The sequence below is a fragment of the Coloeus monedula genome (genome assembly GCF_965178545.1).
Source record: "Coloeus monedula genome assembly, chromosome: 1".
Classification (NCBI taxonomy): Eukaryota; Metazoa; Chordata; class Aves; order Passeriformes; family Corvidae; genus Coloeus; species Coloeus monedula.
Genome location: NC_138781.1, coordinates 95,898,659 through 95,912,832, shown reverse-complemented (window position 1 = coordinate 95,912,832; position 14,174 = coordinate 95,898,659). Strand labels below are relative to the sequence as shown.

Genomic DNA, 14,174 nt, shown 5'->3' with positions numbered 1-14,174 from the left:
GCTGCTGGATGGGGGGGAGGAGGAGGAGGACTGAGGGTGGGGGAACCGGCAGAGCGGCGGAAGGGAGCCGAGCCCCTCTCAGTGCGGGCGCATCCCCCGGCGGCAGAAGCCAAGGCGGGAGGAAAAGATCTGCCTGTCTCCGCTTCCTCGGGAGCCTCGGGGTCTCCTCTCTCTTCCCCCCCCCTCCCCTCCCCTGGCAATAATCCTTCTGGCAATGGCGCCTACTCCTTCCCAGGTCTGCCAGCTGCAACCACCAGGAGCAATAAATAAATAAATAACCACCACCACCACGCACACACAGACACGCTCCCCACCACCCTCCTCCGCTCTCCCCGGCGGCACAGCAAGGGAGCGGGACCTGCCTCTGCCTCCCCAGCAGCTCTCCCCCTTCTCCGCTCAGGGAGGGACAGCACCTCTCAGGCGCGGGGGGGGGAGCCGAGCAGCCCTCATTGAACACCTCCCTCCTTCCTCCTCCTCCTCCTCCTCCAAAAGGGTGAAAAGAAAAAAAAAAAAAAAGGATGCTCCGGCAGAAAACGCCGAAGAGGAAAAAGCCCCCCCTAGAGCCGGGGAGGCGGAGGAGGGGAGCGGTGCCGAGCCGGGGCGGGGGTGCTAGTGCCGCATTCCGCGGGAGCCGGGGCAGCCCCCGCCGCGGGCGGGAGGTGCCGCCTGCGCCCGTCCTCCGGGTCGGGCAAAGCCGCCGGGCAGGATGCGCGGCCGGGGGCAGAGCAAAGTGTGCGGCGGCGGGGGCCGGGCCGAGCTCCCCCTTCACGGCATCAGCGTTCGCTGCCTGTGGGTCGGGCACCTTCTCCAGGTGGAGCGGCCAGGGCGGGCGCGGGTGGGCGCGGGGAGGTGCGGGCTGTGGCCGCTGCCCATCGGCGGGCAGGGGAGGCCGGCGGCAGCCGCGGCCCGCGCACTGTCCCCACGCGCGACCCGGCTGGCACACGCACAGAGACCCCGCTGGCAGCGCTGCCCGGCGCGGGCGGGCTCCGCGCACTCTCCCCGCCCTCCCCCGCGCACACGCGGCACGCAAACACGCTCCCACTCGGGCTCGGCACCCCGCACACGCCACGGCAGCTCTGCGGCACGCAGGAGCGGGGCGTTTCGCTGGAGGAGAAGTCGTGGGTTGCTTTTTTTTTTTAAACTGGTTTCTTTTTCCAGCAGATTTGGCGGTTTTTTCGGCAGCCTGACACCGCTCGGGTTACCAAAAAAAAAAAAAAAAAAAAAAAAAAAAAAAAAAAAAAATTAAGGCTGCGGCAGGACTCTGAGCTTCCCCGAGGGCTGTCGCAACCCTGTGAATAGCCTGTGGGAAGCGAGCCCTTTCCACGTCTGTTCTCCCAGGTAGATGTCTCCAGGTCTCAGTGGCTGTGGGGCATATCCCATGGACGGCCCATGGCTTTCTACGTTGCTCCCAGGCTATAACCCCACCCCAGGGAACAGGTTCACACTGCCCACCCACATCCGTGATCTGCAGAGCCCCAGAGCAGCAGTTCACTGATCTGTTTCATCTCAGGTGGATCCCGCACAGGAGGTGGTACAGGCAAAATGCAAAACTTTTCTTAACCCTGCCTTAGGCACCCCACTTTCTATGCATATTCATAAATTTCCTGAGGTCACTCCAAGCAAACCTTTGAAGATCAACCTAATTCATCTAATTTATATTACGCAGCAATGGCAGCACGTCTGCAATAAATTGGAAAGAATTTTCATGGATTAATACATTCTAAGTTTGTAAGATCTGACCTTGGGCTAAAAGCCCTCAACAGTAATTTCATAACACTTGTTGCTTTACAGCCTTTCACTCAGAATGACATCCAGCAGTGTTGACTTTAAGGCACCAGTAATGAACAGTCCATCACATCTCTTGATAAATCATTTCAATCATTAATTAGTTTGCTAAAAGGTGAATTTCATATTCAGTATCAATTTGTCTTATTCCACCTTCCAACCACTAGTTCTCATTGTACCTTAATTAGCTTAAGGGGATGTAATATCAGTAGTAGTATCAGTGATCTTCTCCCACAGACAGGGGCTAAGATTAATCACATTTTGCTTTTGTAAAAAAATAAGGCCAGCTTTCCCTCACCTCAAGAATCATTCCTGGAGGCACTTCCAATGCACCTCTCCTTTTTCCACATGATGTCGAAGTGGCCCTTCTGACCCTGTGACCTGCCAGCCCTGGGCCATCAGCTGCAACCTCAGCACCTCCCTCAGTACCAGCCAGTTCCATAGGCTGGGCAGGTTGGGAAACCTAATCCCTACAGGCAGATCAGTGTGTTGCCCTTGTGGGGATGTCTCTTTATGAAATTATCTACACCCTGTTTTGAATCCATACTGCCTAAAAGCATCACTTACCTCCTTACTCCTGTGCACTCAATCTCTCACTAGAATAAATCAAACCATGAGCTGCTTTTTTTGTACAAGTGACTTGTCCAGCAGTTTGTCACCTGCAAACTTTCCAGCAACTCATTTTCTTCCAGAAAATTGATTATCATAACACCAAGAACATTCCTAGGATGCCAACAGGAATAGGTGCCATATTGATTTCGTGTAATGCTATTTTTAACCAGAATGTCATATGCTAAATGATGCTTTGCCATTCTCAACTCGATCTGCAAGTTTGTCTGTCAAAATTCATTTCACAGAAAATTGTTCTGCATTGCTCGTATACTGTATCATTCCGTGATTTTCACCAGTACTTGGCTACCAGGACTACAGCTACTTGGATCACTTTGTGATCATTTTACAACATTGGCAGTTTATTAACACACACACTCACATCATTTCTGGACCATCATCAGCTTTCCAAGATTTGGGGGTTTTTTTGGAAGCAATTTCACGTTTTTGAGCACTCAGTCTTTCTGAAAGAAAGCTTGAGGCCAGGTTGTATGTTACAACAGAATTAGTATCTTGAATATTATTAGCAACTGCTTGACATCCTTCTTTACTACTGCTGCAGCAGCAAATATCCCTTTGTTAGCTGAACATTGAAATGCATGTCCTTGCTTTTCCCAGCACAGGTTGGAAGGAGTTATTGGACAGTTCCACTCAGTGTAAAGTTCAAGGCTTGCCCTCGTGTGGGAGGCAAAGAGCAGCTGACACTGGTTTCCCTGCAGGGCACAGGGAAGGCCAGTGCTGGAGAGATAGGGCAAAGAAATGCATCTAGGAGCTGCAGAGGTCTGGAGTATGGCTGGATATCATTTAAACCAAGCAAAGCTGCACCTCAAACTACAGTATTTAACAATGTGGTACTTCTGACCTTAATCTGTTTGTTGCTGCATTCCCTGTCAGTAAAACAGGGTGCTCTTCCTTCATGGTAATACTGTGAAGACAGATTAATAAGTATTTGGGAAACACCACGAAACTGTAACATTCAAGTTCTATAAAAACAACCAACCAACAAAAAAAAAAAAAAAAAAAAGAAAACAACCCACACTAAGAAAATAATTTTTATTTTTCGGTCTAGGGATTTGTTATGGGGATGCAAATAAGGCCTTATACTGAACAATGTGGATTGGTTAGAGTAAGCCTCTCAGAATTCTTCCTGTGTATCAGTGAGGCATGAAAAAGACAGTTTCCCCATCTTTTGTAAAAAAACAACAAAAAACCCAACAAAAACAAACAAACAAACCCCAAACACCCTCCAACCCCCAAAAGAGGGAATGAATGTACTGCAAGAAAATAATGTAATTGAAAATCATAGTGTAAGAGACACACTGAGGCCAACTTTTGATTTCACAAAAATCATTATTTCTGGCACCTAAGTATTTAATTTGCAATCTGATAGAAAGTTTCATGTTGTCCATATACGTTTTCAGCATGATTGAATGCTACAGTTATGTTTTGTAAAGCCTGCTTCTTTCCAATTCTCAGCACGGAGAATTGTCTTCTTTCTTAGGTACTATGCTGTGTTTATGCATAACACGCCCAGGTAACAGCTCATTTTAAATAAAAAGAGGCCTAAAGGAGACTTGCACCAAACTGCTTATTAAAGATTGTGTCAGACACAGCCACTTGCCCAGCTGCCTTTTTTTTTTTCCCCTTAGAAATCCCCAGAATGTTTTGCTACCGTCAAATTGGTAAATTTCATTCCCCAGGATGAAATCCTCTGAAGCAGCATACATCCTTTATCTGTTAGGCAAAAAGGCTTTATATTCTCATTTGGTGGTCTACATCAGACACCCTCTGCATCTGCTTATTCCTTGTTGGCTAAAATATCAGTTCACAAGAATTGTAAAACCTGTCCTCTTAACTCAAAAATCAAATGTTGCTTTCTTCCTGGCATGTTACCCAGTCATTTCAGTGTTTCAATCATGTGAATCCTTCAACCATATTTCTGTACCGCTGATCACTTTCAATTTCTCAGTTATCACTAAGTCTTCTCACAATGTATGCACAGTTAACAATTTTGTTCTTTATATATTTGCTCATTACAGAGTACCTAATTAATTAATTTCACAGTTAAGCATCTGTACTGGTGTGACTCCCTTGACCACTTTTTCTTCAGTTGCAAGTTAAGTATCTTCAGACCACGGATAAAGTCAAGAAACCCAGAAAACTGATTTTTCCCTTAACACCAACAAATAAATTGCATCTGCTGCAAGTCCTCTACCACTCTTGGAGAGGGTTTGATGCTACACAAAATACATCATGCAACCCCTTAAGCCAGCAACTCACTTCCTGTATGCATATCCCTGTATATTCATCTTCTTACTACTTTTGGAGTTTGGAGAGGTCACTGAGAAGGTCCTGCCCTGTTTTTGTCTCCAACCAGCTTTGCAAGTCCTGGAGGCATGCAATTCCTGTAAGTGCTGACTGGGACCGGTCTAATTAGACTTTGTCTATTCATAAAAATATCAGTGAGTAATGGATTAAAAAAAATATTGAAAACTGTTAATCTAGGCATAGTAATTTTAGTACTGCATGTACATGCATAATGTATTTCCTCTGTAAATGAGAAGTTTAAGGATACTGCAATGCTGTAATTTGAACCCAGCTATTGCTGTTGTGCCTCAACAGAGCAGGGGGGAGCTCTGCTATCCTTCTTTTCCCTCCCTCCCAAGGGCTTTCCCACCTACCTCAGCTAACTTGCTAGCACAAAGTTCCATATTTGTTACAAGAGTATACAGCATTCTCAAATACTGCCAAAAAACCTGCACAGTTGTAACCATATACACACAAGTGCATGATCCTAACCCTACAGTCTCTCTGGACATCTTGATTGCTACGTCTTTATATCAGGGTATCAGGACAAAGCTCAACTACCTTCAAGTTAATCTCCAAATCTAAAGGCTTTAAGAGAGACAAATGAGTTACAAGACCATCAGATTTTAAATCATCAACCAAGCACTATCACTGTGTAAGTGCCCATGTTTTCATAAACAGGAAATAGGAGCACAATCTCATCAGTCCTGGTGTTAGGAACCAACATGAATTTCCCCTTGCAGTGCATCTTAGCACTTCCTATAAATATAGCAAAAATGGAACACAGTTTTGAGTCTCTGTTCAGCAGAGCCAGCAAGAAATACTACTTCCAATTCACGTTGACTGATGCATGTACAATGATGACTGTTGTTCCCAGGTGTTTGTGCAAGCTCTAACAATCCCCCAATATAATGGTTCAGTCGAGGCCATTTATACAGAGGTTTTAGTGGTTTATTTCTTAGGGGAAGGTTCATGTACTGTCTTCTGTTGAAGTGGAAATCCAGTAAGTTCTAGCCCATGTTGAAGACCCACAATTTTTAAATGAAAGGAAAATGGTGAGTGAAAAATGAAAAAAAGTCAAAATCATTACCTGATGATTTCAAAGAAATATGATAATTAGGCACCTGACTGTAGTCTAGATGTCTTTGTAAAACAAATAAATAAATACAGGAATACAAAGACTAAGAAATAAGCACTGGTTTGTGACTGAAATCCTGCCATTTTTCCATTTCTATGAGGCATCCAGCCCCATCTCTGCTCAGGAGAAGTCCAAAGTCCACAGTCCATTCCTCAGCAGGTAGCTCTGACCTCCTGCAAAAGGAACCCTGGAGATGTTAAAGGAAGTCTGAAGATGTGCATTACTACTTAGATGCTTGTTGGAGTCCTTCACCCTCCAAACCTGAAGCCAGACATTAGTACAACTCCAGTGAGTTGAAAAGAAGAAAAGGGTACCAAGGAATAAAAAATGGTAAGTAGATGGACTGAAAGGCCAACACAGAGGGAGCAAGCTGGTGGCATTGCTAATGCTCGGTGTTTGCTTTTGAACTCAAGTGTGTTTGTGCAGCAAATATGCAACCCAGGCTAGCTGGTTTGCTGGCATATGTGAAAGCATCTCAGCTGCAGGAAGCCAAAAACATCAATACTTTCCTCTAAACAAGGGCAAAGTGAAAAGATGTATAGAAAATAATTTCCAGTTACTAAGTTTCACTTGTATACCACCATCTGATGATGAAATCTTGAAATACCAAAACTCAAACCTCACTGAGAATGGAGGTCAATGAGAGCTTTGCCCATGATTCTAGTAGCTGGGCTTTTATCAGCTTACTAACATTGTTCAATCAGCAGCCAAGAAGGAAAAGCAAAAATTAATAGAAAATCCTTGCTGTTCTCTCATTCAGCCACCCACTTTTAATTTGTGGCTCCAAAAAGTGTAAACCACTGCTGCTACCAGGTGAACAGAAGCATTACTGAGTTCAGGAAACAGAACCTGAGACACCATAAAATGAAGCTGTGTTCTCCCAAGTGCTGCAGGGATCTGGGCCTAAGAGAACAGCAAAATGATTGAATGAAAACCACTGACCACAGGAAAAAAAGAGAAATAGTTGATAAGACATTTCCTACTCTACTGAATCACAAAATATTTTATTAATTCTAACATCAGTTTCATCAGTCTGGCCCACAGAGACCAAACTTTAAAGGTGCTCACAAAAACATTCTATCTACATGGGTTAGAAAGACCTTGGAAGAACCTATACATGTATCTCCTATAGACAGAACCCTCCCCCCACACCCCAATCATATAAATAGGTATGCCAAAATGGCATGAGCTTATGGGGATTCAAAGAAAAGGCTGTACATTTTTTACAGAAAACATGAACAAAAGCAAATAACAAAACATACCAAACTAATCAAAACAGATGCCAAGACTTCTGAGAGGAAAAAGGTTGAAATTTTCATCCTTCTACACATAAGCATTCCTTCATCTGACAGAAAAAGAAACTCTTTTTATGAGCTGAAGCCCTTCTAATGATGGTCACTGGCCAGATACATTGCTATACACACACAACTTGTCTGATGGGGCGAGGCAGATCCCACACACCAGGGCACAAACCATCCTGTATGGGTGCAGATTAGACCCCATGTTTTCAACAGGACCATATGCAGGGTCAACTCATCTAAAAGGAGTTCCCAGATAAAATGCAAGTTATACTCAAAAGACAATCCTTTTTGTATTTATATTAGCTGCATTTCAAAGAAATGAGTTGCCAAACCATTTTTAAAATACAATCATTTTTACATTAATCATTTAAACACTTAAATTTTAAGATTCATTTTCTCTAACTGTAATTTTGAAATTTTTTCAAAAGAATTATTGGTAGGTCTTTTCTTGAAAGTTTTATGCATATTGAAAATCCACATAATGTTAAAGTTGGTTGTGCACTCCAGGACACAGCCACATATCTGGGCCCATATGAATCTAAATAGCTTTTCCCAAAGCATCACCTTTAAATATTGTTGCCTTCTGCCTTTAAGAAAGATGAGAAATCCCCATTTTACTCCCAAACCAATCTTAAGCATGATTAGAAACTTGTCAAGTGCCACGAACATCTAAAATTGTCAGAACATCGAAGGTATAGTATTGTCAAGCATGTGCAATCTGTATGCATCTAGATTGTTATTTGTGCAAAAACGTGCAGACATACTATATTTTCATGTGTAAATCCACACTGTCTTCAGTGAGGGCTTTGTGGTAGTCACTTAGGGCAGAATATGGCCTACATTTACCTTCTTGGTGTTTAAAAGATGAGAATAATTATTAGCTACTATCTGTTAAAAGACCCAGCTGCAGAATGTTTTGGTAGAAAAATAGACATTTTAAGTTATTGGCAGATTAACATTAGTGCAATTATTTTGACTGCCTTATTTCCACACAGTAGATTAAAAAAATACATTGTCACCTGTGAAAAGAACCTAAGACACTTCAGAAGCAGTTATGTAGCTGCCAAACAAAGAGAAAAGGAGAAGATTCTGTGGCACTTTATGAAGCTCTCAATACTTAGTGCCTTCTAAAGCTCCAGGAAATGAGATCCAAGGCTTGTAAACTAATTACAGTTCTTTCCATACAAAAATATATCACTTACGAGACTTTCAAAACACTAACTGCTTTCAGCAGACTAACTGCTGACTAGAAAGAGCATATTTTTTTGTATTCAGCTATATCCTAGACAACATCTGGATCAACTTCTTTCTTTGAAGAACCATTTTTGGTAGTCCGAGTTGGTACAACGTCGTAACAGTGGTGCTGGGTTCCCATTGTAAGCATTTGCCTCGGCTTGTAAGCACTTCTGGGTTTGTGGGTGAAACAGGGTACCGTCCTACAAAAGACAGAAATAAAGCTTGCTTTTCAGGTCTCAAAACCTGCAGACATATCACTGTGTTTTAAAGGAACAGAAGACTTGAAACAAATAAACATCATACATATCCTTCCAATGGGGTAGTGCAAAGCCTAAAAGTAAAGATTAACTTGAGGATCTCTGAAACTTTATCAAAAGGTCCTGCTTTTAAACTTATGTAAATGTACATAAACATTGCTCTAGAGTGACTCATGAAGTGACATCTCAGCCTGTAAAGGATGTGCTAACTTCATTCACTTTCATTGCCTTTTGTTACTGGACCAGAACATGGCTGAAAAGATCAAAGCCAAGCAGAAGAATTATCCAAATTTATCAATTTATTGCACATCTTGTAAGTAGAAGTTAAATATTGTTCATTAAGTGTAAATATTGGACATATTTCTAGCCAGAAATTTTCCTGTCTCTTCATAGGGTATATTTCTGGTGGAAAAAGTAAAAATATCTAACCATGCCCCTTGCCTGCAGATGTGTGTGGAGTTCACTTGCTTTGCTGAAGGGCAGTATAGCTACCTCAGAGGTGTAAGGTCTGACAGGCCTCCACAGTCAAATTCCCTAAAGAACATATTTTGAGACTTCAGACCCTTTTCTTACAGTGACCTCTAGTTCAAGTCTTTCATTCCAATCCAGGAGCACTGTCAGCTAGGACAGTGAGCTGCAAAGGGCAGTGTAGCCAGCCATGGAGGACTGCCCTGCTCTGAGGCTGTCCCTTTGGCCTGGGTGGCACTCCCATATGCAGACATTCCCAAAGCCTCTAGCAGCTTTGAAAGCAAAACACCAATGCCTTGTTTCTGAGAGTAACCCTGACTCCTGTGGAAGTCTGCTCCTTCCATCATCAGGAATGCTGCACTTAATTGCATCCTGTGCCACAGCTCCTGATGCCCAGCACTGTGTGCCGGCTCACAGGCTTGCTGACAGACTCAGCTGCTGAATGACTTTCCTGGTTCTGTTACGATAATTCAAAATTTTGAGTGGATTAATCAGTATCCATCTCACTCATTTTTGACTCAGTGCTAGCAAGAACTTAATTCTTGCCAGGCTGCTGGGAAGGCTGCTCAAATCTTTGATTATGCTCCATCCATAAGGACAGCTGTCTGATGCTACCATGCACAAAGCAAGAGAAATGTGGTGCTGGCACCTCACCCTTCACTCGCCTTGAAAGGTGGGGACTGCTGGTTTTGATTTAGCGCAGCAGCAGAAGAGGAATTGGAGCAGAGCAGTGTGTTCAAATCACACACAGGCACAAAGTGATCACAAGAAAGAACATTTAAAGTAATTCCTAAAGTTTCAGATGATAAAATTATTATAATGGTTAGGAATACACTGGAAGCAGATGCATTCCATAAGTTCTTTCAATTTTTTCATTTTCTCAATTTGAAAATTTCAGTTTTCTCAATTACTTCTTGAAGTGACTGAAGATCCTCCAACATATGTAATCCTAGGGATTAATGTATATGATCTTGAGCAATTTTGTTAAAAGTCAGCATTAGAAATGAAACATCATTTATAAAGTCAGCCTTTTAAACATTTTTATTTAGTAATATCACTATGAGCTTCAGTCTGGACTAGATTTAGAAAACAGACAGTAATTTTCCTCTAATTTTTCTAGAGTTTACCCTGCTACCTGTCACTGATGGTAATATTCAAGCATGAAATTTGTCAGCCATGGAGTCTGTAGAGTTTAGATACATTATGCACACACATTATGTAAATATACCATTTTGATATATTATGTGACCTTTTCCCTTAGCCAAATAACAACACTCCAGAACCTGAACAAGGTCATAATTCTTCATCCAGCTTATTTTCTCTCAGGCATCCAGGTGCTTCTTTAGAGATTCAAAACTACTAAACACAAGTTTTTTCTAATATTATGTAGAGACAGCTGCTTAAAAGCAGGAAAGAGCCTAACGTAATGGTGGTGTGTGAAGTATTGGGGATATATGGTAATATAAATACTGGGAAATAAGTCAATGAAAAGAGAGCAAAAGTAGTCCAACCATATGAACTGGTTAGGGAAGGGTTATATTGAGGCACTTCAGTCTCAGGAAAAGACAGTACGGGTGACATGCAAGAGAGAAGGTTCCCAGCCTCCTCGATGTTAACAAGGGTGCTTTCCTTCCTCTCATCTTCCTGTTCTTTATGAGTGGAATACTCTTTGCCTGCTACTCTGTTTCTGTGCTCAGATATTAAAAGCCAAGATAGCCTATTTCTCCCAGAGACCTGTGCCAGTGTTGTGGCCTGCATGATGTGTAGGCAGTAAGATAAAAATTTAAAAACTTCAACAATTCTCCTTCCACCCACTCCCAAAAAAACCCACACCCAAGCAGGCACACTTACCTCTCTGAAAAGAAACTTCTGGTTTTCAGGAATGCTGTGGACATTTTCTTGACACAAGTACATTGTCAAGTAGTCACTCCCTGAATCGACTGCAGCGCAGACTTCTGGTTGCCGTGTGTTGTAACGTATTTCATTATGGGATGTGTACTCGAAAAACTACAAACCCAAGAGAAGAAACAAAGGACAACAGTCATTTCATATGTACACAGGGTGTACTTACAAAGAAGCATATACTAAGATACTATAATTAGGTTCACAAGCAAAAGTTGCTATTGTGAAGGGAAATTCTGCTAGAAGTACTCAAGGGTCCTTAACTTCCGCTGCTTACTATTTTACAGAAAATCAATCTCATCACAGCACTTCTTTACTCTGGTAGCACTTAAAATGCATGAAATATTGAACAAATGTCCTGGAAAACAGGCATTCCAGCATTAAAGAATTTACAAAATTCAACTGTACTATTTGACTTTCACTTTCTAGACCCCCCCTAAAAATAGGATGGAAAACAGTTTCTAGCCTGACATTATGTCTTCTTGATTCAGTCATCACAAAGTAATGTTACTTTTAACTGAGTTACTCACTGCATAGTTCAAATGCAGTTTGGTCCAGGTTCATTTCCAGTTATAATGATCATTTCCAGTCCTAAGGATGCATGGTGATGAGCATTTTATTCTCTAAAGTTTTAAGATATTATTTGAAGCAAATCAGTTACAGCTGCTTTTAAACACGAACAAAACTTCCTTAAAGACAATTTACTCCCTTTGCTTGTTGTACGATACTCTACAGAAGTGTTCTGAACATACTCTGAAACTCGTGTCTTCTGTAGCAGTTATGGTGGAAGACTTCCTCAAAATGTTATACTTATCATGGTCATTTGCCAACTTTTGGACGTCATTAAAGAGCAGCAGAGTTTGAGAGTTGTTTGTATTTAGCATGCTTATGAATAATTTAGATGACTATAGTGCACGGATGTGTGTTTAGATCTGATTTAGATGATACTTAATAAAGTAGAGGAGAGTTTTATAAACATCAGAAAATTGCTTATTACCCATAGTACAGCTGCATTAGCAGAGACCAATAAAAGGATGAGTGAGAGAAGGAACCCTCTTTTGTTTTGTTTCACCTCTGGAGACGGTAAGACTTTGTGAAAGGGCTGTACCACTTCAGAAATGTATATACTCGAACTTACCACAAAAACATCCTTAACAACCACCAAGGCTAATAACCTTGAAAGAGGAGCTGGAAATGGAGTTTCAGTATAAACTGGACTGTGTGATTACAAAATCTGCAGCCATCCATTTCCAAGTGTAAGAGCTCTGATCTAGACTACACTGATGGTAGCTGTTTCATTAAATTTACCCCTCCCATTATCACAATCAGGAATTTCTCTGCCAAGGTGGCTGTCACAGCCTTACACTGACCAATGCTCCCCCCTGCATCACCATATGGAGCCTCATGGCTTTTCTTTTCCAGCAATGATGGAAGCGACCAAACCCTCCAGAATTCACCTGTTTACCACCATTCATCTGTGGTAAGCCACAAAGGGAAATGAGTGTTTTGAGAAAGCAACATCAGGTTTGAAGTCTCCCTGCTGACATAAGACCCTGGAGACCATGACTTTCCCTTGAAAACTATTGCTAGGATCTGTTCCCACAGTGTAGGTTGCACTTCCTTTACATTTGCCTTATGCAAAAAAAAAAAAAATCTCACCAACAACAAAAGTAAACTGTGTGAATATTGGTCCTATTATTATTATTTTCCCTAATAGGCAGGGGCTATTCCCTGGCCTTTAGGCTTTACTCCCAGGTTCAGTATCTGATTGGCACAGGGAAAACCTGCTACTTTGGGCACCACAGTGAACTACAGGGACATGCATTTTAATCCTATGGCTTGTGAATAAAGAAAAAGCCTCAGTTCTGCTCAGTTGTGTGTGGATGGACACTTTTTACAGCTGCCACTTTCACAAAGCCATATTTAGAGCCTTGCTCGTTAGGGGATTTATTAGACATAATAACTCTTTAGCAATTTGTATAAGTGAAAGCCTGCAAGCTGCTGACTGTACCAGATGCATCAAGAATAAATGGAGCAGCTACTAGATCAGAGCACTTCTCACTACTGACATCTTTCCTGAATGGTCTCTCAAGGACTTGCACCAAATTCCGAAGAACAGCAAATAAAATGGTTAACTTCTGGATAACTTTAAGGAATGGGGTTATCGTATTAGCAACCAAGCACTCCTGCCTTGTTGCCCAATGAACATAATACAGTTCATTACCCTACACTGCTTCAAACTGAATAAGTACTTCAGGCTTTAGGCTTTTCCAAGCTCTGGTAATACATGGAATAAATCTCTTCCTCCTCAAAAGGTATAGTGTTTTTTAGTTCCCTTTTCTTGCATTCTGTCAGCAGAAAGGAAACATTTTCAAACCAATCCATGGCTGAATAACTAGCAGCCTCGCTGCATTTCTTTCCTTCTGAGAATCAGTAGATCCCCTTAAGTGCTATTGGGAAACTTGATGAGGCCTTTTTCCCAGTGTCTCCGGCTTCTGAACAATCTACAGGATATGCCTCAGCTGCATCAGTGTCTCACTGGTACTGAGGCCAGCAGCAGATTTTGGCTACCTCACTGGACCCTGAAACACACTTTCATCCTTCTCTGTGCCTAGCTACTGCTCTTTCGCATGTAGGAGAAAGTTTGCACTTGATGGGTAGAACCAGCAGAGAGGTTAGCAAGTCTGATACTCTCTCTTGCTGAAAACCCAAGGGTTTTGCTAAGTTCTTTGCTTCTCTCTCGCTATTTACGTCAAATGTATCAGCTCCAAATGGGAATTCTGGGAAGAACATTGTCAGTCAGTGCTTTCCCATCCTCTTACCACATCAGGCTGATTTCTTGCCATCATGTATTGGTGCCCTCTGTACTGCTTCCCAGCCATACCAAGAAGGGCAAGGGGCCTTACTGGTGTTGAATTTCAAAGCTTTTCATTCTCATGTGTGGGGCACATACTCCCAGAAAACATAAGCAGCCTGAGATGCAAGCAATCAGTAGCCAGTGTTTTGTGTATTTCCTGCCTCTCTTGCATATACACTCAGCTCTTAACACTACAGTGTTATCCTCACCTTCTTGTGATAATGAACATACTAATTAAAAAAAACCTCCAGTTAGTTTTTTCATGCTCACACAAAAGGAGTCAAGGAAACCCTCTCAATTAGACCACGGGTTCA

The 14,174-nt window shown here is 42.3% G+C and overlaps 1 protein-coding gene across 1 annotated transcript in view; it reads right to left on the bottom strand.

Moving 5' to 3' along the window:
• Nucleotides 1-8,438: 8,438 nt before the first annotated feature.
• Nucleotides 8,439-14,174, bottom strand: part of GALNT12 (polypeptide N-acetylgalactosaminyltransferase 12) — a gene marked incomplete at both ends in the record, with an annotated part of 44,684 nt that continues 38,948 nt past the window's right edge. The window contains 2 exons of the mRNA XM_082281962.1: nucleotides 8,439-8,576; nucleotides 10,953-11,108. Of these exons, the coding sequence (XP_082138088.1) occupies nucleotides 8,439-8,576; nucleotides 10,953-11,108 (294 nt within the window). The remainder of the gene's footprint in view (nucleotides 8,577-10,952; nucleotides 11,109-14,174) is intronic.